The sequence below is a fragment of the Podarcis pityusensis genome (genome assembly GCF_964106645.2).
Source record: "Podarcis pityusensis genome assembly, chromosome: 3".
Lineage (NCBI taxonomy): Eukaryota > Metazoa > Chordata > Lepidosauria > Squamata > Lacertidae > Podarcis > Podarcis pityusensis.
In genome coordinates this window covers 82743222-82769737 of record NC_138026.1, presented here as the reverse complement: position 1 = coordinate 82769737, position 26516 = coordinate 82743222, and the positions used below count along the sequence as shown (strand labels likewise).

General features: G+C 41.1%; 1 protein-coding gene across 1 annotated transcript; it reads left to right on the top strand.

Moving 5' to 3' along the window:
- Positions 1–86: 86 nt before the first annotated feature.
- Positions 87–26022, top strand: RMDN2 (regulator of microtubule dynamics 2). Its single transcript, XM_080997780.1, has 11 exons — positions 87–348; positions 1776–2242; positions 6062–6257; positions 6824–6926; positions 7660–7720; positions 14503–14578; positions 15234–15311; positions 19391–19489; positions 20344–20397; positions 20497–20577; positions 23818–26022. Exons 2-11 carry the CDS (start codon positions 1788–1790, stop codon positions 23869–23871), a joined length of 1257 nt encoding a protein of 418 aa, XP_080853906.1. The 5' UTR covers positions 87–348; positions 1776–1787; the 3' UTR covers positions 23872–26022.
- Positions 26023–26516: the final 494 nt, after the last annotated feature.

The following is a 26516-nucleotide window of genomic DNA, read 5'->3' as shown; positions in this document are numbered from 1 at the left end:
GGGGAAGCAGGTAGGGCGCCCGCCCACCAATATCCGGGTCTCGGCATCTGGGACCGCCCATTGAGCTGCGGACGCCGCCTCTTTTCTGTGACGGCTCGGGTAGCCGGCGGAGCGAAGGAGGTTGAGGCAGCAACTTGGAATCAGCTGAAGCAGCCTCGCCGGGGGGCTGCCTTGGCGCGGAAGAAGAGCTGACGCTGCAAACCCCTGCGCAGGTGCCCGCGGCGCTCCAAGGAGGAACTGGGTGTGTGGGACACCTGAGGGTCATTCTCCCCAGCTTCCTCTGGGGCTCGGTTCAGGTCCTGCCTGTTTGCCGGCTGCTTGCTCAAGGGAGGCGAAGCGACTGCCCAGGTCAGTTCCTACTTCCTCGCGAGGGCTGTTTGTTTGCAAGAAGGCTGCACGCACCCCCCCGGGTTTGAAGCACATCTCCCCCCGTGCCAGATTTACGTATAAGCTAAACAAGCTATAGCTTAGGGCCCCACTCTCTTGGGGCCCCACTAAAAAATTTCCACTATTAATATACTTCTTCTTAATTGTATTTCAGTTCAACAATTAGTTTGATAAAATGCATATTTTGTTATGTGCAAATGGCTTTAGATACCTGTTAGGTCCATAACTTGCCATATAGCATATATTCAACACAAAAAACAGGGACAATTTGTTGTTGACAAAGGACAGCTGGACATATAAAGGGCCCCATTACCTTTAGTAGCTTAGGGCCTCATCAAACCTAAAGCCGGCCCTGACGCCGCCGCCCCCCAAATTCTGGGAACTTTAGTTTTCCTATCCCAGAGCTACAGTCCCCAGCACCCTTTAGAAACTACAGTTCTCAGGATTTGTGTGTGGTTTAAATGGGTGCTGTGCGTGCAAGTATCCCCATGAGCTGTTATCATTTCACTCCTCATCGACAATCATTTACTTCCAGAGTTTGCTGAAACTGCGCAACTGCTATCTAGTTACAGAGGTCAGCCTTCACAGTTGCCCAGTTTCTCCAATGCCAGCTGCCTCTGTGACTCTCCCAAATAAAAACCAGAGTTTATTGGAAGTAGATCTCATCGGTTTCCAACAAAATTGGCATGTAGAAGGCGGGACTGTTCAGTTGTCGTGTTTTTCTCAGGCATGCTGAGCCTTGGGTTCCCTCTGACTTTTCAATTATATATTAGTTTTGTAGCAGACTGCATCCCAAAGGCTCAGGGCAGAGAATGCAGGTATTAAAAGACAATAGAAACGCGAGCCACACTTCTGAGCAAAATCAAGTGCACTTAATCATGTTGCCTGGTGCTCACCAATTATACTATTGATTTTCTTGTCTATTTGCTAGCTGAACTCTGAAAGCCAACCGGAATGGCACATGTCTTTAATATGGAACTAAAATAATTGCTAGCTTGGGAGTGGATCAGGAGTGATGATGAAACTGATGAGGATGATGCAAAACAAATACTAAAGATATGCTGAGTTTTTGCTTGGTAGTACCATGCAACAATAAGGGCAAAGTTCAAATGGATTGTTCTTCAAAACCCGGATTGGTTTCGAACAATACAAACATTGCTTAGAATGCAAAACAGCCCCATTATGCAATTGTCATATGAAGCTGTCCCACATTTATTTCTATGCAAGCATGTTCTGGGTTGTGACCTAAGTGCCTCTTAACCAAGAATCCCTGTATAACTGGTTTGTAAATGAAGCTGTCATCTCTCTATAGCCTACATTGCAGTAGCCAGGAATTTCACATGCAACGTTGTAAACCCAGTTTTCTTATGGCTTTTATATCATTTCAGAAGAGAAAAATCATGCCTTATTCCGAAAGCAAAAAAATATTATTTGGCCTAATGGCAGGGGCTGCTGGAATAACCTTGGGCCTCATTTGGTATCGAAAGACACAGAAATGCAGTAAAGTCATGTACTTGCCTCCCTTTTTGAATTCAGAGGGCAGTTTTGACTTGGTAAATTTTCCACATGAAACTCATAATGAACAAGGAACTGTGATGCTATTGCAAGGAAGGCAGCTTCAGGTACTGGAAAAAATGAATGGTTTAATAGCAACTGTGGAAGAACTTAAGAGAGAAGTAACATTTCTGAGAGAAGCAATTCCAAAGTTGGAAGAACTTGTCCGGGATGAACTCCAGGGGAGAACAGATTCTCGCAGGAGCAGCCCTTTGCACAGAGGAACAAAGAAGAGGAAGACTGAGATTGGCAAAGGTGTGTCAGATACCAACAGTTCTGAAGAAGCAGAAAGTGAAGGCGGGTAGGTATTTATGAATTATTTCAGGTCTATCCAACCCTCTAAATATATATATATATATATCACTATTTTGAGTGTAAGTAATTTGCAAATCCACTCTCTAGATCATGGCTTGTTAGCTTTACCTGTAGTTATCCAAACAGCAGCTCCTGGTTCAGTTATAATGGCAATTTGCCATTGGAAACAGAAACAAATGTTTCTGATCTCTGTGGCATTGCTGAAGGAAAATGGGAGTGGGGTACGAGTCTGAGGCTCAGTCGTTTCAGGTGAAGCTGTGGTGGGAAGTGTTTGGTTTTAAACCTGAGCTAGCTGCCCACCCCAAGGCAGGGGGGAAGCAATATTGGAAATCAGTGGCAGGTAAGCTGCATTCTCAACATTTTATTAGTACTATTATTATTTATTACATTTGTTAGTTGCTTTATCTTGCCCAAGGCAACTCAGAGCAACCAAGAAATCCAGCCAGCTTGCATTGCATGAAGTAGCCCAAAACCTTTCAAATATCAGTATATTTTAGGAAAGCCTATGGCAAAGGGATGTATTGCCTTTGCTCTTGCAAACTCGCCCTCAGTTTGGCTTTTGTATGATTGTTTTCAAATATTACGCACTAGTTGCGCTCCTTGGTTTGCTTCAACTCCAGAAACCTTTAGCATTGCAGCTGAGTAGAACTTGCACTTCTTGGTCTCCTCCCATCTTAAGAGTTGTTAACAATGGAAAATACAATTCCTTTGGTGAAACATTATCCCTTCTGCTTTTGTGTTGGCACTTCTGTCGATAATATCTAATACTGGATCGCTCCTGTATCACTTTCCAGTGCTGACGTTGCCTGGAAATGGTTTAGTTAATTCCAATTCACTATAAAATTTAAATCTACAGCAGTGTGCCTGTGCCAGAAATTTCACTCAGAAAAATATCCACCAGACTGTCATATCTGGTGTTGTAGGTGCATGTTGATGTACTATGTACTATGTATTATGTATTTAATAGAAGGCATAAGCTGTGCCTTCCCACCTTGTCACACCAAGGCAGTTTCCATTGATCAGTACAACTTTAGTAAGAAGGGAAAAGGTAATGAAACATAGCAAAACAAACCCCAAAAAATCATAACAAAGCAGACCCACTTAATAATAACCTCTGGGAGAAGAGATTGTGAAGTAGCTCTTAATTTCAATGGAACACAAAAAAGACAGCCTCAATTTAGATAACAAAGTTTCTGTGCATGCTTATAATTGTGTCATAACCAAGCTAATAATGTAGTATTTGCCTAGATACATTATATTGTTGTTTCTGTGCAATTATTTATCAAATAAGTGCTAATATTTGAGTAGCGAGAGTGGCTTGTGACAGCTCTAGAAACATATTTGCCAAGACTCCTTATTCTGCCCTCTCTTTGCTGGATTTGCTTCAGAGTAAGTGGATTCAATTTACTGTTTGTTTGTTTGCTTGCTTGCTTGCTTGCTTGCTCATTTTTTTGTTCATTCATTCATTCATTCATTCACCTGATGGTCACAGGGTAGTTTTCAGTATAAAAATACATAACATAATAACAAACCGAACAATATCCTCACACACAATTTAAAAGGCAATTTTAATTAAATCAGAAAATAGATTAAATTAAATCACAATTTAATCAGCCAAAGGCCTAAATATAGAGAAAAGTTTTTGTTTGGCACCTAAAGATATGTAATGAAGGTGGCAGGTGAACCTCCCTGGGGAGAGCATTCCACAAACAGGGAGCCACTGCAGAAAAGGCCCATCCTAGTATTGCCGCCCTCTGGACCTTTTTTGAGGGGCCTCAGATGATAAATTTTATATATATATATATATATATATATATATATACACAAAACTAATAAAAATGTGTGTGTGTGTGTATACACACACACACACACACACACACATATACATTTTTATTAGTTTTGTAACATATCATTTCCAAAAGTCATATAACGTAACTTCTTATCTTATGCAATGTTTTAGACTTCCGTCAACACCTCTGATGATTTTTCGTTCTTTATCACTTATTCTGTATTTCTTATATTCTCTATTACTCTTAATTGTCATTAACAAATAATTCTCCTCATAGTCTTTCTTGCAATATTTCTAATAGTCCTCCTTACAAAACTTCTTGCACTCTTGACGTTCTCCTCCAATGCATCATGTTTCAATAGGACCGGTCTGAGAATTGGCCACTAGAGGGCAATCATATGAAGGTCACCGCTTTTATCTTTGTGGGAGCATTTTTTTGTACAGTACACAATATATGGATGAGTGACTGGTGGTGTCAGTTTTTAACTTGCATTACACCAAACAAATATTGGAATGATCCATACAGGTGACAACCTTTAATGTTTTATGTATAAATTACAGAAAAGAAAAGCAGGCAACTGAAATGCTGATTGTAAAATGTTTTCCTTGCTCAAGTTGCTTGGTTAGTTTTTAAATATATATTTCAGTCTGTTGGTGTTCTATGCGCTAATTCTTCAGAGCACTGACTAGAATTCACAGGCAGAGGGGGAAGGAAATGGAGAACTCCCAGCTAACTTCATTCAGTGGCTACATTCCCCTACCACCACCCCCAAACCCTTTCCCTTCCTTGTGGCTCTCTTGGGATCCCCCAGAAGTGTGGAGAGCATTGAGACCCTGCCATACCTGCATAGATGAAAACCAGCCCAAATTCAAGGTGCAGAGGTTTTGGTTTGCCTAGAAGTGTCCTCTTGACATATATGACCTTCCTTTGTTTGTAATCTAAGCTGGGAAGATAAACTATGAATTACACTGTCTCCTCACTTTCCCACTCCCTGTCTTGACTTGATTTTGTCTAGCATTTGCAGAAGCTAATAAGTGGTACTTATGGCATGCGGGGGGGGGGAGCCCACTCAAAATTGTTGCAAACTTAATAAGAACTCCAAGAATAAGTACTCGATGCATCATATGAAAACGTCTTGATGCGTTAATTTTTATTTGTACAGCAAATATTGTAATATCCATTACAAATTTTTCAACCTTGTGAGAACAAGGCCTTGACAGAATGTTTTTGTTTTTTAAGCCTGGAACTGTTTTCGTTGGCAGGAAAGCGATAACTTTCCTCATCTCAAGGTCTTGGTGAGCAACATTGATCGCTATGCCTATAACCCTGGAAGGGTATTTGATGTGGTGCCGAAATGCTGCTAGCAGCAAAGTAGATGGTATCATGAAGGAACCTGTAATCCCACATAGTAAATTTCTATCTTTGCTATTGCTCAGGGTCTTAAAACACTTTCAGTTGGTAGCTTTCAACAAGTGAAATCTCTTTTGCTCTCTAATTTAAAGCATAAATATTGCACCAGAAACAAAAGGAGTGGGTAGTATGCTTTGAAAAATGCTTATCGTTAACATTTCACTGCATTCAGACTTAAGTTTCACTGAATTCGGTCAGTGTCCGAAGTAGTATGCTGTTTTGACATTGGGAAAATGCTGCTTTAAAAACCCAGTGGGTGCATAGAAGGTAACAATGAAAAATTGGTTTTTAATAGTGGTATACAGTAAAAGCTGTATACAGTGGTATACAGTAGATACTTTAGCAGTTAGAAGAATACTTATACATGCAGTGCCTCAGAACCCAACCCCTGTGTAAATGGGGAGTTGCCTGTATTCTGCAAAAGCACAATTGATATTACAAAGTATGGCTTCTTCTCTCTCTCTCTTTCTCTAATTTACATTAACTGAGCAACTTTCTTAAGATGGCATAACTGGTAAAATTGTTAAAGTTGCTAAGACTGCTGGCTTTTGTCGCCTTTAGGAGAAGTTAAGCTATTCCCACCCACAAAACCCTTTGTGTTTTAGCTACATTACAGCTCATACTGACACTGAAGGTGAATCTGAGGAAGAAAAAGGATGGATCAGTTCTTCCACATCTCCTCTGGCACCTGAAGAGAAGATAGAATTATTTAATCTTCTACAGAATGCGGACAGGTTGCATTATGGTTCAGACAATGAGAAAAGGGAGAGCTTCAAACTGCTGCTTGAAAATGAGGAAAAGGTATAAAGGGTCCATGCCATGCAAACATTTCATACTAAAAGCTATAATTCAGTACGCTATATGTCATTCTCTTAAATGTTTATGTAATGTTAAAATTAAAGGAGGTATCGCAGAAGGTGCCACAGGGTATGATTACAACTCAGTCCTTGCTCTGATAGAAGAATTAGATTTTCTCAGCCACAAAATGTTGTGGCTGGAACACTAAACAAATGTGACATTCCTGCAGCATAATCTCTACTTCAGCAGAAGGCACCTGGATTCTGCACAACAAACTAGCAACAACTCTCCACTTTGTTGGAGGGTAACTGGAAAAAATTATTGATTTGCAGTGGCTGTTTATTTCAAAGCCCTATTTGTTGTTCCTCAGAAGTATCTGGAAAGACCAACAAAAGAAATCAGTGGCTGAATAGAATGAATTAGAATACAATAAGCTTTAATATGTGCAGAATAAAAAGTGAGGGCTAGCATAACAAGCATTTTAATTATGGCAAAAGAAATATGTGGTGAAGGCAATCTAATGTATTCAAATTCTGTTTATCTGTTTATCAAATTCTGTTTATCTGCAGTATAGAAATCATACTGGCTTTCTTTGGAGGCTTGCCCGAGCTTATGGAGACATGTTTGCAATAACCACAGAGGCTGAAGAAAAAAAGGACTATGCATCCAAAGGTCAGCTGAGTTATGTACTGAGTTTATAATACCAGAGGATTAGGTTCCCCTGCTCCAGCCCTGTGTTTCACTTGGGGGATACTGGAGCCAGCAGAAGGGCTGAGCACCAATCCTTTTAAAAAACTATCATGATAGGAGTTTTCTCTTCATACCTGGGTTGCTTTTCAGTTACTAGACACAGTTCTAGACATGGTTACCCATGTCCCACTAAAATAACTGAGACTTGTTTCAGGGCAAACATGGTTAGGATTAGTGATAATCGTTTTAAGCCAGTTAACCTTTGAACTGGCTTTATAAAGTTCAACATTGTCCATTAATTATTATTATTTTATTAAATTTATATACCGCCCCTCATCCAAAGATCACAGGGTGGCTCACAAACTATAACTAACTATGGTGGAACCATGGAAGCCGAACGCCTGTAAACTCGAATGTTTCAACTCCCGAACGATTGAAAACTGGAAGTGATTGTTCCGATTTTCGAATGATTTTCAGAAGCCAAATGTCTGGCACGGCTTCCGCAGCTTCCGATTCTGCAGCCAATCGGAAGCTGCGCCTTGGAAGTCGAATGTTTTGGAAGTCGAACGGACTTCCAGAACAGATTCCGTTCGACTTTGAAGGTACATCTGTATTGTTATCTTTATATTGCATAGCAAGTTCGTCAGCTAATATGGTCAGGTTTATTGTTATATCATGAATAGTACTTTTATGTTCTGTGATGCATCTTTTGCAGGAAAGCTTGTGAGTGAAAATGCTGTAAACCTGGATCCATCAAGTGCTGAGAGTCACCAGTGGTAAGTCTGAAGGACTTGGATCCATCGAATCAAATCTTTATTGTTACAGCCAATGACCAGGATTAAGAAAGCAAGAAATAAATAAACACGAACCATGTAGAACACATTATCCAAATGTGTATAATAGGGTAAAATAAAATCAATAAAAGTAACATAAAATAAACTAAAATAGGCCACACTGAAAGCAATACAGTGGAACCTCTACTTATGATCATAATCTATTCCGGAGGCCCGTCCGCTGGGCAAAACCAGATGCTAGTAGAGGCGCCATTGTGCGCATGTGCATTCGGCGACAGCGCGTTTCTGCGCATGCGTAGACAGTGGCAGCCACTTGTGCGCACGTGCAGATGGCAGAAGCTGCTTCTGCGCATGTGCAAATTGTGGCAAGCCTGGTGTATACTTCCGGGTTGCCGTGGTTGCAACTTGGAACGTCCGCGAGAAGAGGCGGATGTAAGTCGAGGTTCCACTGTAGATGCATTTTGATCCGAAAGGAGTTAAAAGGACGTAAAATGCATCTGATCATTCTGGAAATTAATAAAAAGGGGTTCAATAGATTTGAACTTTCCAGAGTTATAGGGGCACTTGCATTCAGACTCTCTTCCCATTTAAGCATATCTCCCCCAAAGGCAGCATCTTAAAAAGCAGAGACATCACCTTGCCAACAAAGGTCCGTATAGTTAAAGCTATGGTTTTCCCAGTAGTGATGTATGGAAGTGAGAGCTGGACCATAAAGAAGGCTGATCGCCGAAGAATGGATGCTTTTGAATTATGGTGCTGGAGGAGACTCTTGAGAGTCCCATGGACTGCAAGAAGATCAAACCTCTCCATTCTTAAGGAAATCAGCCCTGAGTGCTCACTGGAAGGACAGATTGTGAAGCTGAGGCTCCAATACTTTGGCCACCTCCTGAGAAGAGAAGACTCCCTGGAAAAGACCCTGATATTGGGAAAGATTGAGGGCACAAGGAGAAGGGGATGACAGAGGACGAGATGGTTGGACAGTGTTCTCAAAGCTACCAGCATGAGTTTGACCAAACTGCGGGAGGCAGTGGAAGACAGGAGTGCCTGGCGTGCTCTGGTCCATGGGGTCACGAAGAGTCGGACTAAACAACAACAACCCCCCAAATTGCTGAGGGAAGCACATATTTAGGCTTACCATTGTGAAGGCTCTGCAATACTTTTGGACCAAGAGACTTGAATTCATATTGATTGGAGCAAATTTCACTCTATCCTAAAGCGAAAGTGTGGGGAAGGACCTTAGTCCCATGGAGAACACATGTGGGACATAACAGAAGGTCCCAGGTTCGATCTCTGGCTTCTCCAGGTAAGACTGGAGAAGATTCCTGTCTGAAATGATGGAGGCCCACTGCCAGTCATTGCTAAGCTGGATGGACCAGTGCTCTGACTCTATGAGGCAGTTTCCTATATTCCATCTCACTGCATTTTGTACATGCAGAGAATGTGTATACACACACATGTGTGGTAGGAGGTCTCAGCCACTCACATCTCCCCAATATATACAGTAAAATATGTGCAGCTATAACACGTGGGATCCACATGTGTTGTGAATGTTCTTACCTACATGGAACTGAAATGCTGCCTGTGTTATACAGCCTGTATAGCGAACTCCTTCTGTTTTCATCTAAACACAGAGAAGAGAAGGTGGAAGGACAAACAGTGTTTCGAACCTCTGTAAGATCAGGGTCAGCCCACAATGTTTTGGCACCCGAGAAGGGAAATCTAAATGACATATTGTAGTTAAAACACAGCCCAAAATCAATGGTACCCCAAATCTAATGCTTCACTTTGCCTCCTGCTAGAGTCAGCCCTGTTTAAAAGTAACGGAAACCTGAGCAGTGGCTTCTGAGTTACTCGCAGATCCCCAGCTGGACCATTAGGTGGCACTAATGGCCCTTCTTGCTCCCTGGCTTCCTCCTATTTCAGAGCCAAGTTGTTTTTATTGTGATTTCACAGTCCACCAAGGTTGCCCGTGCTGCTGACAGCTACGTGACTTAAGTGAGCAAGAAGTCTCCCTGTTCATGAGGTTGCAGCCCAAATGCCTCTTGATGACATCCATACATCTCCACCCTTCCCTTTAATTTTGTGTCTGGCGCTGCCATCTTTTGTATCTTCCCATGCTGGTAGAAGTCTAGGAATATACTTGAGAAATAAAACTTACATGGACGACTCAGTTTCCTTCAGAATTATTGTCACATTTGACATTTTCCGATTCACTTTTTCCTAACTGTATTATTATCCTTCACCAGCATAATTCTAGGCATGTCTATTCAGAAGTAAGTCCTATTGAGTTCAGTGGGATTTACTCCCCACAAGTGTGTGTGTAGAATTACAGCCAGTTTCTTTTCTAACTTCTCTGAATTATTACCTTCAACCAGTTTCTAGCCTCCCTCCTTTGTGGCTTTATTGGATAGCCTTCTTTAAACTCCAGTTAATTTCCTCTATTTACGCATGCTTTTTCAAACTTTATTTTTGAACCGTGCTGTGTATCAGGGACCCAAGATCGGTTTTTAAAAACCACTAGCAGCCTTCACAGTGATGTATTTCTGATCTTCATGAGATGTTCTCCCTGCAAGTTCTGTGTCTTTTGCATCATTTTTTTCATAGCTTTGGTTGGAAAAGTACACAGATGAGTACTCTCTATCCAGTATTACTTAAGTAGACTGGGCTAATGCACTTTGCAGCACAATCCTATGCATGTTTACACAGTCCCACTGTGTGCAATAGAGCTTACATCCTGGCCAGTATTTATAGGATTGCAGTCCTAGAGTTTATTTCACAGAATGTAGCTGTAATTGATCATGTTAAATCTTCATTTTACGAACATGTTTTGCTTACCAGAAGTTGATTTCGAGTTTTGCAAACAAATTTGTTTTTATTTATTTTGCATGGAGATAGTGCAGAAGTTACTAATCTATTGCACTTGACTTAATGACTTTCCTCTATTGAAGACCTCAACTGCTGGAAAACCATTCTCTGCCAGCTCTTAGATTTCTTCCTTGAAAGGATGGGACTAGCTTGTAAGTGCCTGTTTTGCAGTTGCGAGTCATGAAAGCCCTCTGGTCTGAAAGCACCCTAGTGCTGCTAATCATTGCTCCTTAGCTGTAAGCTAATTGCAATTGACTATCTACATTTCAGGGATGTGCAATGCTTTTTGGTATGCTCAGTTCACTATGTTCTGTCTGCATTGTGAGTGTGGCATAGCCATGTGGGCAGAGTTCCTCTTTCTGCACTTTATTGGTAGTGACACATACACCCTTCTATGTACACTACAGTGCTACATAGTTTGTGCTCCTCAATGCCATTTTAGCACCCTGTGTTGTGTGTGTGCCTGTGTGTGGTTCTTACAGTTTTTGAAGTAGCGCAATTGCAAAATAAAAATAATTTGCTTTCAAATGTTTGCCGCACAGCACCAGATTGCAGCTGAGCTTTTATTTGAGTAAACATGATTACAGATCAGTCTGAAGGTCCCTTGGATTTCACCTTAAAAGGCTCGATCTCTGCTGTAGCCAGTTTCACTGGACCTAATCAGGTTTCACAACCTGGTTAGAAAACTTGCCAGCTTGATTTCTCCCTGCTTGTTAGTTTCACCATTCTACTATAGTTCAATTGCATTTTAAAAAATTAATTAGTTATTGCTTGCAGCAAGTTTAGAGGGTTACAGTCAGAACCTACACATCCTGTGCTTGGAAGTAAGTCATGCTCTTCTTAATGTAATCTATGAATCTAATTACTAACTGAAGCAATTCATTAAGTCTATGAACCAGTAGATCAGGGGTCAGAACTTGATAGTGCAGAGCTTTTGCCCTCTATCTGGCCACATCAAATTGTTGTGAAGTGTTGTCAGATAGTGGGTGGAAGGTGAGGGGAGGGTCAATATTGAAAGAATTATAGCAGTTGTCAGTCACAGGCTAAACCAACACAGGTGCTGGTTTTAGTGTTTAAAATCCTATACAGCTTGGGACCAAGATACCTGAGGTTGGATAATCTCACCCCTGGTATACATAAATTGATCACTATGCTCTGCAGGTGAGATTTTCCTGTACTAATAGTAGTAGTAGTAGTAGTAGTGGTAATAATAATAATAATAATAATAATAATAATAATAATAATAATTTATAGCCCACCCATCTGACTGGGTTTCCCCAGCCACTCTGGGCGACTTCCTGCAGAATATTAAAAACACAATAAAACATCAAACATTAAAAACTTCTCTAAACAGGGCTGCCTTCCAATGTCTTCTAAAAGTCAGATAGTTGTTTATTTCCTTGACATATGATGGAATGGCGTTCCACAGGGCAGGCACCACTACTGAGAAGGCCCTCTGCCTGGTTCCCTGTAATCTCACCGTGAGGGAACTGCCAGAAGGTCCTCAGTGCTGGACCTCAGTGTCCGGGCTGAACGATGGGGGTGGAGACGCTCCTTCAGGTATACTGGTCCAAAGCCCTTTAGTATCCTGTAGATACTATCTTATCAGGAGATAATTTCTGCACAATGTAATAGTCGGGCCTTTAGTGTTGTGGCACCTACCCTTACCCTTCGGAATTTCATTGCCTTGCAAAATAGAAAGACCCTGTCTCTGTTGTTTCTTTCAGTGCCTCTTCCAGCAAGTTGCCTGAGCTGAGATCTTTTTCGCTCTGCATCTGTGTTGCAATTTTTAAAAAGAGGTTTTTAACATGTTTTGTTGCTTACTGTTTTGCAGCCCTGGGCTCCTTTAGAAAGAAGGGTGCTTTAAAAATTCAATAAACAAATAAAAATTAGGTCTCATCTAGAGACATGTATGTGACATTACTTCTAGCATTAATGCTCAGAAGGGCCCTTTGCTACAGCCATGTCATTTTCTCTCTGTGTGTGTGTTTTTAGGGAAAATTTCTTTTTTAAGTAATTTAAGTTTGTGCCCCTGAAGAAAATCAAAACTCATGTAGCTCTTTAAATGAAAAATTAAGTGAGAAATGCCAGTAATGCTACCATATTCTCTTCCAGTAATGTTCCATTTTTAAGCACAGATCTTTTCTTCTGTTTCTTTGCTCTTCTTTTTCCCAAACTCTCTTGGCTCCTTTCCCTGAGCCTCCACCTCTCCTACCTGCTCCCCTGGCTAATTTCTTTCCCTGAAATGGAAATGTAGTTTGTTTCTGTACTTACCTTCTTCCGTGCTGCCACATATACAGTGGTACCTCGGGTTGCAGACACTTCAGGTTACATACGCTTCAGGTTACAGACTCCGCTAATCCAGAAATAGTACCTCGGGTTAAGAACTTTGCTTCAGGATGAGAACAGAAATTGTGCTCCAACGGTGCGGCAGCAGCAGGAGGCCCCATTAGCTAAAGTGGTGCTTCAGGTTAAGAACAGTTTCAGGTTAAGAATGGACCTCCGGAACGAATTAAGTTCTTAACCTGAGGTACCACTGTATCTTTGAACTTGCTTTTTATTTACAAGGGGGTGTGTGAATGTGCAGCAAATGTATACCTCCCCTTCAAAGGCTCCCTCCCCCCTTTATTATTGGGGGCAGATACGATTGCAACTAGCGTGACTTTTGCACTAAGAAAAATAAGCAGCTTGTTACTTGTCTAGAAAGGCCTTTACATGTAAAAGTATCACCCTTAACTAGTTTAACCCAGCACCTTTCTTCCCTTGTCACGCACAGACTTGGAGATACTGTGAAAACCTGGGATTATCTTGTTTGCATTTCATTGTTTTCTTTTCTAGCTGCAATCCGTTTAGCTATGGTATGCTGAGTTTATCTGATTAGCACCTAATGAGCCAAAGGGTTTTGGAGAGAAAATGTTGCCTGCATTTCTGCAAATTATGGGAATTTAAGTTTGTAGTACCCTTTTCTCATCCAAATAGTTGAAATTCCTTTATCTTTCCTGCTTAGGGCTGCCAACACTCTTGATTATTGTTATTTGAAAGGCCAGTTTTGAAAGATCTTCCATAGCATCGTAAATCATCTCTTTTGGGATACCCTGAATTTGTTCTATAAGGAAAATACAGAGTAGTTGAAATCTATGTTGCTCTGTCCATGCACTACTCTATCCATACTGATGAGAAAGATGTTGTCCTCCCTCTTGTTGCAGCTGTCATAAGCCACTTGTGGTATGAACCTTGAATAGTGTATAAAAGCAGCTGGAGTCAAAACTGATTCAAAGCCATCAGGGTCAGGATTGACAATATAAGGATGAACAATTTATACCCCACACTTCTAGTTAATTTGTCTTGGCATATGGATCTACACATTTACTCACAAGTTATTGATTAATCAACTAAGGCTATGGTCCAAAGGACACTCAAGCAGTAAGTCCTATTGAACTTAATGGGACTGACTTCTGACTAGTCCACATCCTTCAGATTGCAGTGCACATGAACAAAGCTATAGTTTTGAACAAGAAAGAAACCCTTCTTTGTTTTTAGATTATGCCCTTACAAGTCACGGCAGTCTCTGTGTGAGAGAGAGGAGAAAGAACGCCTCTTCTAAAATGAAACACCACTCCTGTATTTTTTGTACTGAAAATTATTGAACAATTACTTTAAAATTCTTTAGTACTTTTTGCCCATCAAAACGCTTAAATGAAATAATAGACTAAACATTACAGCTTTGCTTAAAAGATTTGGACGGGCTTTAGTCAGTTTTGACTACAAGCTGCATTTAAACTGGTTTTGCCTCTGTGTTTTTCCTCGCATGAGGATCTTAGCCAGGCTGGCATTATGTGATTAAAATGATCATCAATGTTTTGATATTTCTCTCTCTTTCCTTGCTGCTTCCTGTTCAGGTTTGCAATGATGTGTGGCTACATGTCTCAGTTTGAAAGTGTGCAGAACAAAATCAGGAATGGCTATCTCTTTAAGGTATGTTTTTGGTAGCTTTGTTAAGCTGCTGCTATTATTAAATTACTTCCTCCTGACAGCTTTGAAGACAGTGTTTAGAGTAAAAGTAACTGCCTGGGGGACATGCTTCAGTGCCAGGATTATGCTGAGGAGATGAGATTATTTTTGTATGCTCCTACCAGACATAATGAAGTAGCTTTCAAACTGAAGAAGATTTAAGTATGACTTTGTGAACCAGCCGTTCAATTTTTGTACTGCTCCCAAGTCTGAATTTCCAAAGAACAGCATGAGACGGGGAAAGAAGTGCATAATTATGTGTTTGTATTAAAAAAAACACCCTCATTTACTCTTGGTTTACATTAACACTCTGAGGTCTGCTTGTGTCTGTTGATTCACTGCTGATGGAGTTTAAATGCAGGGCTGCTACTGATTTTAATTAAAGCAGTATTTCACCCTTACTTGGTTATTGATAAGGCATTACTTGTTATATTCTAAACTTTAGAGTTAATAGGCCATGTGTGTTGGATAATGCTTGTTTGAGGCTTCTTCTTGATACAAAGATGACTTTGGACAACTATATTTACAGAGTGACAGGACAAAAGGGAAATGGTTTGCTTTGTGAACTTGAGCCTATAGCCAGGCAAAGGAAAGTTCATTTTGGTCTTCTTTCTTACAGGAGCATCTAGACAAAGCTATTGAGCTTAAGCCACAAGACCCTTTTTTATATTATCTAACTGGAAGATGGTGCTATGAAGTAAGTGATCCTCAAGTCCTTTTACTAAGCAGAAGCCCTGTGAAGCTTATTTAAAATTGCACCACTGAACAATTTTACTTCTGTTTTCGGAGAGGAGTTGAGTGTGTGAAGCTTTCTGTTAGAGAGCCATGCCACCTAGCCTAGTACGCTCTCCCCTGAGTGGCAGCCGAATCCAGACTCTTCTGCATGCAAAGTTCTGCCACTGAGCTCTGAGTCAATCCTAATGAAGCTTGTAAAGTGTGCCTGTGGCAGGTGATCTGTTTTATTTTATTTAGAGGATTGATCATTTGCTTTTCAATTCAAAATTCTCAAAGGGACAAAACTGAATACAATATAAAAACAGCAGAATCCAAGCAACCAAGAAAATACAAGGGGGCAAGTTGCAACTGCTAGAACAAAACAAAACAAAACAAAACAAAACACAAAGCAGTAAGTGCTAAACATGCACTTGAAGAAGAGGAAGAGGAAGAGGAAGAGGAAGAAGAGTTTGGATTTGATATCCCACTTTATCACTACCCGAAGGAGTCTCAAAGTGGCTAATATTCTCCTTTCCCTTCCTCCCCCACAACAAACACTCTGTGAGGTAAGTGGGGCTGAGAAACTTCAAAGAAGTGTGACTAGCCCAAGGTCACCCAGCAGCTGCATGTGGAGGAGCGGAGGAGCGAACCCGGTTCCCCAGATTATGAGTCTATCGTTCTTAACCACTACACCACACTGGCTCTCTATAGGCAATAACTTGGATCTGGAAGAAGAAGCTGGGTTCCAAAGCTTAAGGGTAGGATGCATGATGAGGCTGACAAATATGGGACCAAGACCCCACCGTCCTCCTTGCCCTGGGAAGATGTCTGTCTCCCTCTGACGAACGTAGATGAGCCCTAGCTCACCTCTCCACTTGAAGTTTCAGAGTACTGTGTTTCTAAGCTGCTTTGAGTGCCTTCAAAACCCAGAGCAGCTACTGGGAAGATCATTGCACCTTCCCCAGCTCCAAACTAGACTGCAGGGCTGAGGTTTAGACTTCTAAAAAGTAGCGGAACAAAAAAAAAAAAGTAGCAGTAGTATTCTTTTCTTCATACCCATATTTAGTGTTTGGATATCTTTTCAAAAAGGATGTAAGCTTTAAATCTACCAAGCATACTTCTTGGTACTTCTTGGACCTGAAAGCCATTAGTAATAAAGACATAAATATGCCAGACTTTCCTGTTCTTTTCACAAAAGAGAACATGCAATTTATGAGTAGCATCTCTGTTTCATGTTATTTAACTTTACCTTGAACATCACCCTACTTTGAGACTGAAATGGTATCCAAGATAAGAGAACTTCATATCCAAGTTGGAAAGGAGCCAAAACACTGAAGATAATAATCTTACTCTTATCAAGTAATCTAGACAGAATATCTCAAGAGAGAAAATTATACGTGAAGCAAGGAATTAGATGAAATCTGGGATCAATTAAAACTCAGGGAAGCAGAATTCCATACACTATGTTAATTGCATAGGCAGACAATTGATTCAGAGCAGCTATGGAAAAAACTGATTCAGAGACACTAGTGTGGGCTGCAATACATTTGCTTTCATTAGGACACCATGATCACGGTGTTAGGTTTGGATGGGGGCAAATAACCGCTTTACATATATAGAGTTTATGGGATGGCACTGGGCAAATTGTCCCTTAGCTTAACCTACCTCTCAGAAGTATGGTTAGGTTGCACTGAGCCTAATGGGAGGGGGGAGAATGTAATAAGAAGGCATTTTCCAGAAAGGGCCCAAGTTTGAAAATTGTCTTGGCTACTTTGAGGCCAAGTACAAAATTGTACTACTTGGGAATTTGCACGGGGTTTTTTTGGTTTCTGTAAACCCCACTGCCACATCCACCTCTTTGTAGTAGTGGAATAATTTAATGTGTACTTGCACATCACTTGTTCCATCACAGTTTTCACTGGCATCCCCTCAAAGCTCCCTGGATAACCTTAGGTCAGTCACATTCTTTCTTAGCCAAGCTTCCTCCACAGAAGTCTTGTGAGGATAAAATGGGATAATCCTGCCCTGAGCTCCTTGGAGGAACTGCAGGATACAAATGTGACAAAGAAATACAGTGGTACCTCAGGTTACATATGCTTCAGGTTACAGACTCCGCTAACCCAGAAATAGTGCTTCAGGTTAAGAACTTTGCTTCAGGATGAGAACAGAAATCGTGCTCCGGCAGCGCAGCAGCAGCAGGAGGCCCCATTAGCTAAAATGGTGCTTCAGGTTAAGAACAGTTTCAGGTTAAGTACGGACCTCCGGAACGAATTAAGTACTTAACCTGAGGTACCACTGTAACATGTACAGCTCTGATATAAAAAGAAGCATTTTTGTGTGTGTGTGTGCAATGGCTTTTGTTCTAAAGAGCAAGAAAGGATATTTCTAGACTTTCTCTATCTGGCAATATTGTATTAATAATGAAAACCCCAAAAGGCCTGTTTTGAGAAATCTCATTTATAAAGGAATTAGAAATTCTTCTGGACATATTTCCCTTTAACAGGGGCTAGAATAGAAAGTCAAAGCCCTGTATGCAATTGACATCATACATTTTTGGTGTTCTTTTAATTTTGTTGGAGATTATATATAGAAAGGTACTAGAGGCAAGCCAAGCAGTTTCTTTTTTGGGTACGAAAGCTTGTTGAGCAGTGAAAACCAAACCCTAAGCCAGCCAGAAATGAAACTGAAACCCTCAACGTCAGTTCTTATTAAATTTTGTAAGGAAACCTGTATATAGTGCCAGACACATCTCATTCTTCTAAGCTCAAGCCACAGGTTTTAAGAAGCTAATTATAAATTCCACAATGGAAAAATTAGAAGTCCTATGACATCACAACTGACCCTTGTGTGGGATCCATCAGTGTACAGTACTATGAGTGTATGTATATTGGAATTTGGGTGGTCCACATGAATATGATATAAGCAGTATTTCCCCTCATTTTATTCTTCTGTCAAGCCATATATGCTTCGTCTGGATTAGCTGAAACTGATGCTAATGCACAAATGTTCCTCCACTTCCAAGAGAACAAATGCTTGTCCACAACTGGCCTTACCAAAAACAACAACCCCAAACTGCTGGGAAGTTTATTTTAAAGTTTGAAGTGTCCGTTTATTTGGTGTGTGTTTTTTAATAAAAAGGACAGTAACATTTCCCTTAAGAAAGAAAGTAGGAAGAGGCTTTGAGGTTGAGGCAGGGAGGTCTATGTGCTTGCTACTTCCTATGTGATGATAGTTTTCATCCTAGAAGTATATTTGCAAGTCATTCCACTAACTAACAAAATATGTTTACATAACCTGTTTATAGTTGTAGGGAACTGTATTCTTTGTGGGTGGGAGGAAACCACTGACACATGAAGAATTTGAATGACACATCTACGGTGAAGTTTGAATATGTGTGTTTGTATACACCCAATATATCATGTTGACCAATGTGAAGTGAATTCTACTGTCTTCACTGGGACTTCTCCTTAAATGTGGATTCTTGGTGTGCCATGGTGTTGTTTTAAATTTCTGCCTCCCCTCCCCCTTTAGACCAGGATACAGGAGTGTATCCTGAGATACAGAGGTGGCCATCTTGCTTATTTGTGAAAATACTTTATTTATTTATATGCCACTGAATGCCAAGATAGCTTCTCATTGGTTAGCAAAATGTAGACACTATCCATCTGAACAGGTCTGCTAGTGCAAGAACTTTTAACTGTGCAACAGAATCACCCTTTTCCCTTCCCACATGTCTGCTTATAAATATGCACCAGGGGCTGTTGGGGGAATCCCTGGAACAGATTCAGTGGGTGTTTGGAGAGAGGAGAGGATGCAGATGTTTCATTGCACAACTAAAGGTCCTTGTGCTAGCAATGCTGTTTAGTTGGATATCACCCATAAAAACCAGTTGTACAACTGAGTAGATCCAGTATGGAGCTTTTTTTCCAGGGTTGGTTAATTTGTTTTTCTTGAAGATAGCTTATTATGGTAATTGGCTTGCAAAACAACACTTTGTTTCATTTCCTAAAAGCATCTCTGAAACAACACTCTCTCCACCCCTTCTTCCTGCTGTTTCCAAAGGTGGCTCAGTTGTCTTGGATTGAGAAAAAAGTAGCTGCTGCTCTTTTTGGGACTCCGCCAACTTCAACAGTTCATGAAGCTTTGCAGAATTTTCTTAAGGTAGATACTGTTTCCCACTCCCTCATTTCTCTGCAAAAGCCCACCTACCAAGTGGCTGGTGTTCAAGAAATTTGCTCAACAAGTTGTTCTCAGCAGCTATAAATTCAAAGCTCTTCTAAAGGCCAAAGATTTCTGAAATGATATCTGTAGAGGAGTAACTGCACGCATCTGCCTAAACTAAATTTAATTCATCTGCTGTGTCAGCGTTTGTTGGGATTTGGGCTGTTTAAAGTGTAAAACACCTTAAGGTTCATATGGAGAGCTGTTTATGTGAAAGTTGCACCTGTTAGAGCTTTTGGCTTGTGAATAGGATCCTGACTGAAAGAAACCTGGCATGATGTATTGTGCAAGTTGCAAGCTGTAATTTGCAGGTTCTGCCCAGGACAGGTGGGCAGGACCATCCACCCAGTGCCACGCTGGTCCTGCTTTTTGAGCTGCAAACTGCCTTGTGGCCCTCCACCTCATTGAAACTGGGGCCATTTTAATTTAACTTATTCACCTCCTCAAGTGCCCCCTCACTGGGTCTGTGTCCCCATGGGTCCCACAATGCCAAATGTGGTACCTCAGTGGCGGAGTTCCCTGCCATTCTTTGTTCCACACACTTTGGGTTATTGGTGGCAAGCAGTTGCAGCCTCAGCTGCTGGGTTCACCATTTCCTACTGTGCTGTGTCTTTCTGTCCCTGGCCTGCTATTGCTGCATGCCTGGCAGATATTCCACTACCACCACCAAATGGTGTAGCCCCTAGGCCTAAGTCCAGGGCTAACAGTCCCACTGTTTCTAGGAGGATCTTTGTGCTTTATTATAAATATTCCGTTGACTTTGGTGTTCTTCATCTTTTTCTCTTCTTGGTCAGGCTGAAGAACTACAACCTGGATATTCGAAACACAATTATGTCTATTTGGCAAAGGTAAGTGAAACTAGTCTGCTCTCTTCTTTTAATATAATGCAGAGATTTCTATTAACTTAGGTACCTGGTGTGATGTTTTCCCTCCTCTCTCCCGTCCAGTGCTACAAAGATCTTGGCCAGAGGACCAATGCGCTGAAGTTCTGTGACACTGCATCATCAATCCTGTCAGTCACCAAAGAGGTGCGTCTGAAGCCCCATTTAAATGTTATTTATTTATTGGACTTGTATATCACCCTTCATCATAAGATCTCAGAGCAGTTCACAAGATAAAAATGCAAGATAAAAAAAATAAATAGCTAAAAGAAAAAACAACAATAACCTCCCCCTTCCCACAGACACATTTAAAAGGCTGTAGAATATTATTCAGCCAAAGGCCTCATTGAAGAGCAACGTTTTCGCCTGGCACCTAAAGATATATAATGAAGGCGCCAGATGAACTTCCCTGGGGAGAGCATTCCACAAAAGGGGGATGCCTTCTTTGGAAGCAGTTTCTGCTGCCTCATCAGTCACCTAGGGATGTTATGATACAGTCATGTATCATAGCCTGAATCATTAAGGTCTTTTCCATGCTATTGTTGGTCGTGATGATGAAGTACAGGGTCTGTATGGTGGTACTTGTCTTCTGCAGCTTTCATGTACTTTAAAGGGTGCCTGCAGAGGAGAGCTTCCTGGTACGTTGTACTTTTATTTCTGTAGAGCAGGAATGGGAAAGATTGTGGCCATCTAAATATTTAACTCCCAAACCCTGTCTAGCCCCAGCCAGTGGTCAAGTGCTGCTACAGTTGTAGCTCCACTATATCTGGAGGGCCACAAGTCCCCAACCTCCTCTTCCTCTAGTGCTCTAGAGGAACAGTTGGAAACAACAAAAAAAGAGAAGTCCTGGGCCCAAATCGTTATGAAATATGGCAGTTGCATGCAAAGTAGAAGGTGGCTTGTGACATCCCCAGTGTGACTGATCGCAGTAACACATGGAAACTGCGTAAATCGAGTAAAAACTAATATGATGAAATTCTGTTTAAACAGAGGACTATTATAATAGTGATGCTTATTTTAATGAGGAACTGGGTGGCATGCAGTGCAGTTAGTCACACTGATCAGATGAGCTGTGACTGTCTGATTTTGAAGTTCTGCATTAGAATTGACATAGGTAATTCAGTAAGCAGTCTGGAGCGTTCCTTAAGGCTATGAAGCCCAACATCGGAGGCCCACCATGCAAAATGTGCTACAGATGCACTTAAATATAAGATGGGTGGTATTTTTTTGCAAGGAGGAGGAAGACTTGATTCAGATAAATTATATCTCATTTACTTACGCAAGAAGTTTGAAATGTGGAATTCTGTAGTGCAAGCTTTGGGACCAGTGCTGCAAGCAGGTTCAGGTGGGGAAGTTGTCTGGCATCTCTTCCTGTTACTTGACAGTATTTTGGCAAAGATTTGCAATGAGTACAATAAATATCTTTCAAGGCACTGATACATAATTTCTTAGTTTGGTTATGTTGTCTTAATGTTGTTGAAAGTACTATCAAGCAAAAGCTTGCTGTGGACACATTAATTATGGAGTTGGATAGATTTCTGAAGTCTTCTCGGATCTCCAGTCCAGTTCATGCTCCAAGATAAACTAAGAGGTCCTTCACAGCTCTGTCTGGCTAGCTTGAGATTTCATATCCTTCCCAAGTGGCTCATTCTGCTATAGAATTCCTATGAGGTTTCCTAACACTTACCCTAAATCTGTTATACTGCACTTTAATCCTACAGGGCACATTTCAAAAGTCTCCAAGACTTTAATGTGTCCACAGAGTTGTTAATTCCTAGGGGTTGCCTGGTTTTTCTGTGTATTGCAGGGTGCTCTGCATTTTATCTCTCCAGTTTACCAGGGCTTGTAATGTGGCCTTCTCAGTGGTGACCCTCCAGTTGCAGAATGTTCTTCTTGTAAGGCAGGCCAGTACTATTCTCCCCATATTGCAGTGGGGATGGGAGGACCAAGGATGAGTGAAAGTAGCTTACCTAAGGCCATCTCATGATATCATAGTGGAGGTGAGGCTTCAGATAGCAGTTTCCTGGCTAATAGTTGACATTCTTAGCCATTATGGGTCACTGGCTCTCAGATGTAATGAGATTACTCTAACAAACCATGACTTGTGTGAACATAAGCAATGAGCTTGAACACTCCCTCTTCTTCTCTGCTCAGCTGCAGAGGAGATTTATTTGTTTCTTATACCTCAGTGTTCAATGACATCTGATCCAGTTGTTTTGAACATCCTGTCGACGTCTGAACCAGGCCTGTTTCTTCTGTTCCCCTTCTTGTTTTACATTGAGTTAAAAGTAGTCAATACTGCTTTCCATTGTTTCTTCTTCTTATGACGAAACTACCAAGTTGCTGGAGATTTGCATCAAACAGCATGTTGCCTCTTCTGTGTATCTTTTTTGCTATTAGCTAGAAATGAACTCACTGTGGGGGTTCAGTTCCTATCATCTGCTGTTGGCCAGGAAGCTTTCGTCAATGGATCCCGAAATATCAGTGCCCGCTGAGTGTTAACAACATTGCAGAGCTAAACCCTTTTCCAATTATCTTTGTGTATGCCTTGTCCCATCAGTCTGGTGGTTGGGACTTGTGATTCCCAGAGTACAGTGACTGGGAATCAAGCCCAATACACCTTGCATAAAACTGAAGACTAATTCATGCATATACCTGGCTGTGTAGGATACTGCTTAAAATAGAACCAGTTTATTGCAGCTCCAAAAGACCAAGGCAACTGCTCCATGCAAGTGTCTGTGCAGTACTGGTGTCCTCAGCCACAGCATTACTAAATTTGCAGTGGTCAGAAGTGCCTCATGCTGCTGTGGAGCCACATCACACAGACAACTTGCTGCTTGGAGATGTAGCGCCCACAGGGTTCCATTTGAAATGGTCATATGCAGACGAACTGAGCTTTGCAACTGTAGAACAGTGACTTTGTGGGAGACACCAAATAAATCAAAATGCAATGCAATCCAAAACAACCATAACTATTGTAATAGACTATATTTGACTTCTAAATATATGTGTTTGAAGGGCCTAGAAATGATGATAATGTAAGCCACAAACGTCAAGCCACAGGAATGCCTGGGTTCACTTAAAGTCTTCCAAAAGGTGATGACTGGAGGATGAAAACCTTTATTAGTATCCGTTAGAATGTAATGTAATGAATACTTCAATGCAGGAGGAAGTTGGAAAGGAAAATCATTGTATCAGGTTAGCCCCCCACCCTTTGTTCAGCTTTCTACTGAGCTACTGCATAATGATTAAAAGGAAGAATGAACTAGTTATGTTTTCCTAGTCCACGAACACTGAAAATAATCCCTTGTTTTGATGCAGAAATTGGCAGTGGGTATAGAAGCTCTGGGTGGTTCCTCATATGCAATGTCTTTTTTTTCCTTTTAGGATAAAGAGGCTGATGAAGATTTAGAAACATTGCTTCCGTCACTGAAACTGTGAACCAAACAACAACAAGCACTTTTCGTTATGTTTTTGAATGATACTGTGAAAGGCATCTGGGAACCCAGATCCAAGTTCTGAAAGCACGCATATGTGGGTTTTGTGGAGTTCAGTGGGGTTTATAGCCATGGAAGGCTTAGAATTTGGGGAAACAGGGCTGAGATAATACCAAAGGGTTGTATCTAAGGCTGGCTTTGATCTAGTGGAAAGCACTTCCACTTGCACAAGATGATGCACCCAGTTTCACCAGTTACCTACTGTTGTGTCCTCTGCCTATCCCATAACGTTTCAGAGGGTTTCCCAACCCACGGGAGCAGCTTTTGAGGAGGCAGGTGGGGGAGTGGGTATGGAACACTGCAATGGATAGGGGTGGGATAGGCAAAAAACAGGTGCCTCTCATGTACAAGCAGAAGTGTTTTCCATTATTACTACAAAGCCACTGCTGGGTACAATCTCAATAATAATCCCAATACAATCCCAATAATAAAGTCAAGGGACGGATGGATCTGTCAATTTCAGTTTTCCAAGTTTCTCATTTTTCCGGTCTTCAGTTCAGTTCTCCACATTGTGGCAGCACCCTGCAGGATCCTGCTCCACTTTTAAATACTAAGGGAAGGAGAGTGCCAGCATTTTAGTGTGAATTTCTTCTCATAAACACAATTTTGTATGCATAATTTTGACTAACATCCATACCTTTGGAAGCAATTTCCCCCAATACATTTATGTATGTTTTATTAACTAATACTCATTTCTATGCACACTTTCTCATAACATATGCATTTTTGTAAATATTGTGCAGTTGGAAAACTGCACTGCAAAATTCATAGAATTGCTAATTTTGAAGGATAGCTGTGTTTCAATTCTCCTATTGTTCCAGAATGTGCAATTTTGGTATGTTCCCCTTTAAATGTGAACTGAATCTAATTTCTTCCCCAACCCTAATGAAGTCTGAAACCCCAGGGGGAAAAGTCATTGGACTGGATTACTTCAAGCCCATTAAGAATGTAGCAGTTACTCATGTGCAGCAGGTATCATATGCCTGCATTAACACAATTCTTTACACTAGACACCCATTCAGCCACATATTGTTGGTTATGCTGTAAAAGAATCCACCAGTGGAGTCCAATCATGTGACTGTTTACTGAGAAGTATGACCCAGCAGGCTCTTCTTATGTTCTTATGCTAAGCAGGATTTTCTTGAATGCCACCCCAGACTCCTGTTCAAATGGGTTTGTTGAGGCATGCCAACACTCCCAATTCTCCATATGGTGGCTGGTTCACATGAAGCCTTATCTGTGAATGCACAACACCAACTTAAAGCATCGCCATATGTCTCAGACATTGCCCTGTTTTGACTGGGCTGAAAAAAGTGCAGCTAACTCTGGAATTGGTTTTAGTTTTAAATGCTGCTTTTTCTCCTTGGCAACATATACTCATGGGCTCTCTGTAGCAGAACACATCCATGATCACCTCATTCCTTTTACAGTGGTACCTCGGGTTAAGAACTTAATTTGTTCTGCAGGTCAGCTCTTAACCTGAAACTGTTCTTAACCTGAGGGTACCACTTTAGCTAATGGGGCCTCCCACTGCCGCCGCGCCACCACCCTGCAATTTCTGTTCTCATCCTGAAGCAAAGTTCTTAACCTGGGGTACTATTTCTGGGTTAGCGGAGTCTGTAACCTGAAGCGTATGTAACCCGAGGTACCACTGTACAGACTTAATCTGCAATGAATAAGTTGTCCATCGGGGCCCTTAGGTGAATGTCGCCAAGGAAATTGGAGCATGGAAATCATGCATTTGTCTCTTTAAACACATTTCTACTAGTATTAATTTTTAAGACTTTGCTGGGAATCTCCAAACATAAAATCCACTGCTGGCAATGGATGTCTTGATGGTCATTAATCGTCTTGAGAGTGACTAGGAAGCTAGTCTTCATTGCCTACAGAGGCATGGAAGGTTAAATTGATGTGCACTTGTTCTTTTCCTTTTTCTCTTGGAAAGTATGTAAGTTGTGGGAGAATTGCTCTTTGAGGCTGTTATTTTAATCTCTGGATTTTAAATAGAAATATAATATTTTATAAATCATGTATTTACATATTATGCTGTTCTTGAAACATCTGAAATTGAAATATTAAATGAGATTTGATGGAATTGCCTGCTGTGGTAGTATATTTCTATATGCATAGTGGCAAAGTGAGTTGCTTCAAGGCACTGCTTCTGGTGAACGACTGATCTAATGTAAAGTCTATGTATATTGGAGAAGGAACCTGAACTGAACATGGGCAGCATGAAGAGTCTGGAGAGTTTCAAGTCATAGCAGTGAAGCCTCAGTTGTCCTCACCCCTTCCCAGTTTCCACCTGCTCAAATCCACTTATATAAACAGTTTAATACTGGCAATTTGTTGCAATCTGGGCATCTGACCAATTCTTGTTTGGATCTATGATTAGATAATCCTTTCAGACTTCACAGCATCAAACTTTGTCTTCCATAGGCAACAACTATCTTACTAAATGAATGCATTTGTATATTTGATATCTTTCAAGAGAAATAGATGGTCCTGATGGCTGCCCTTGTAAATCTTTACTATCCCTTCTGTGGTGGTGTTCCTATAGCGGAGATGGTGTTACAACAAAATTGTGCATAC

Bases quoted from the DNA above. Each gene is read 5' to 3' on its own strand.
- RMDN2 (XM_080997780.1), top strand. From the start codon at position 1,788: ATGCCTTATTCCGAAAGCAAAAAAATATTATTTGGCCTAATGGCAGGG. The intron at 6,258-6,823 runs GTATAAAGGGTC...GTTTATCTGCAG, and splicing joins TGCTTGAAAATGAGGAAAAG to TATAGAAATCATACTGGCTT. The intron at 20,398-20,496 runs GTAAGTGAAACT...TCTCCCGTCCAG, and splicing joins ATTATGTCTATTTGGCAAAG to TGCTACAAAGATCTTGGCCA.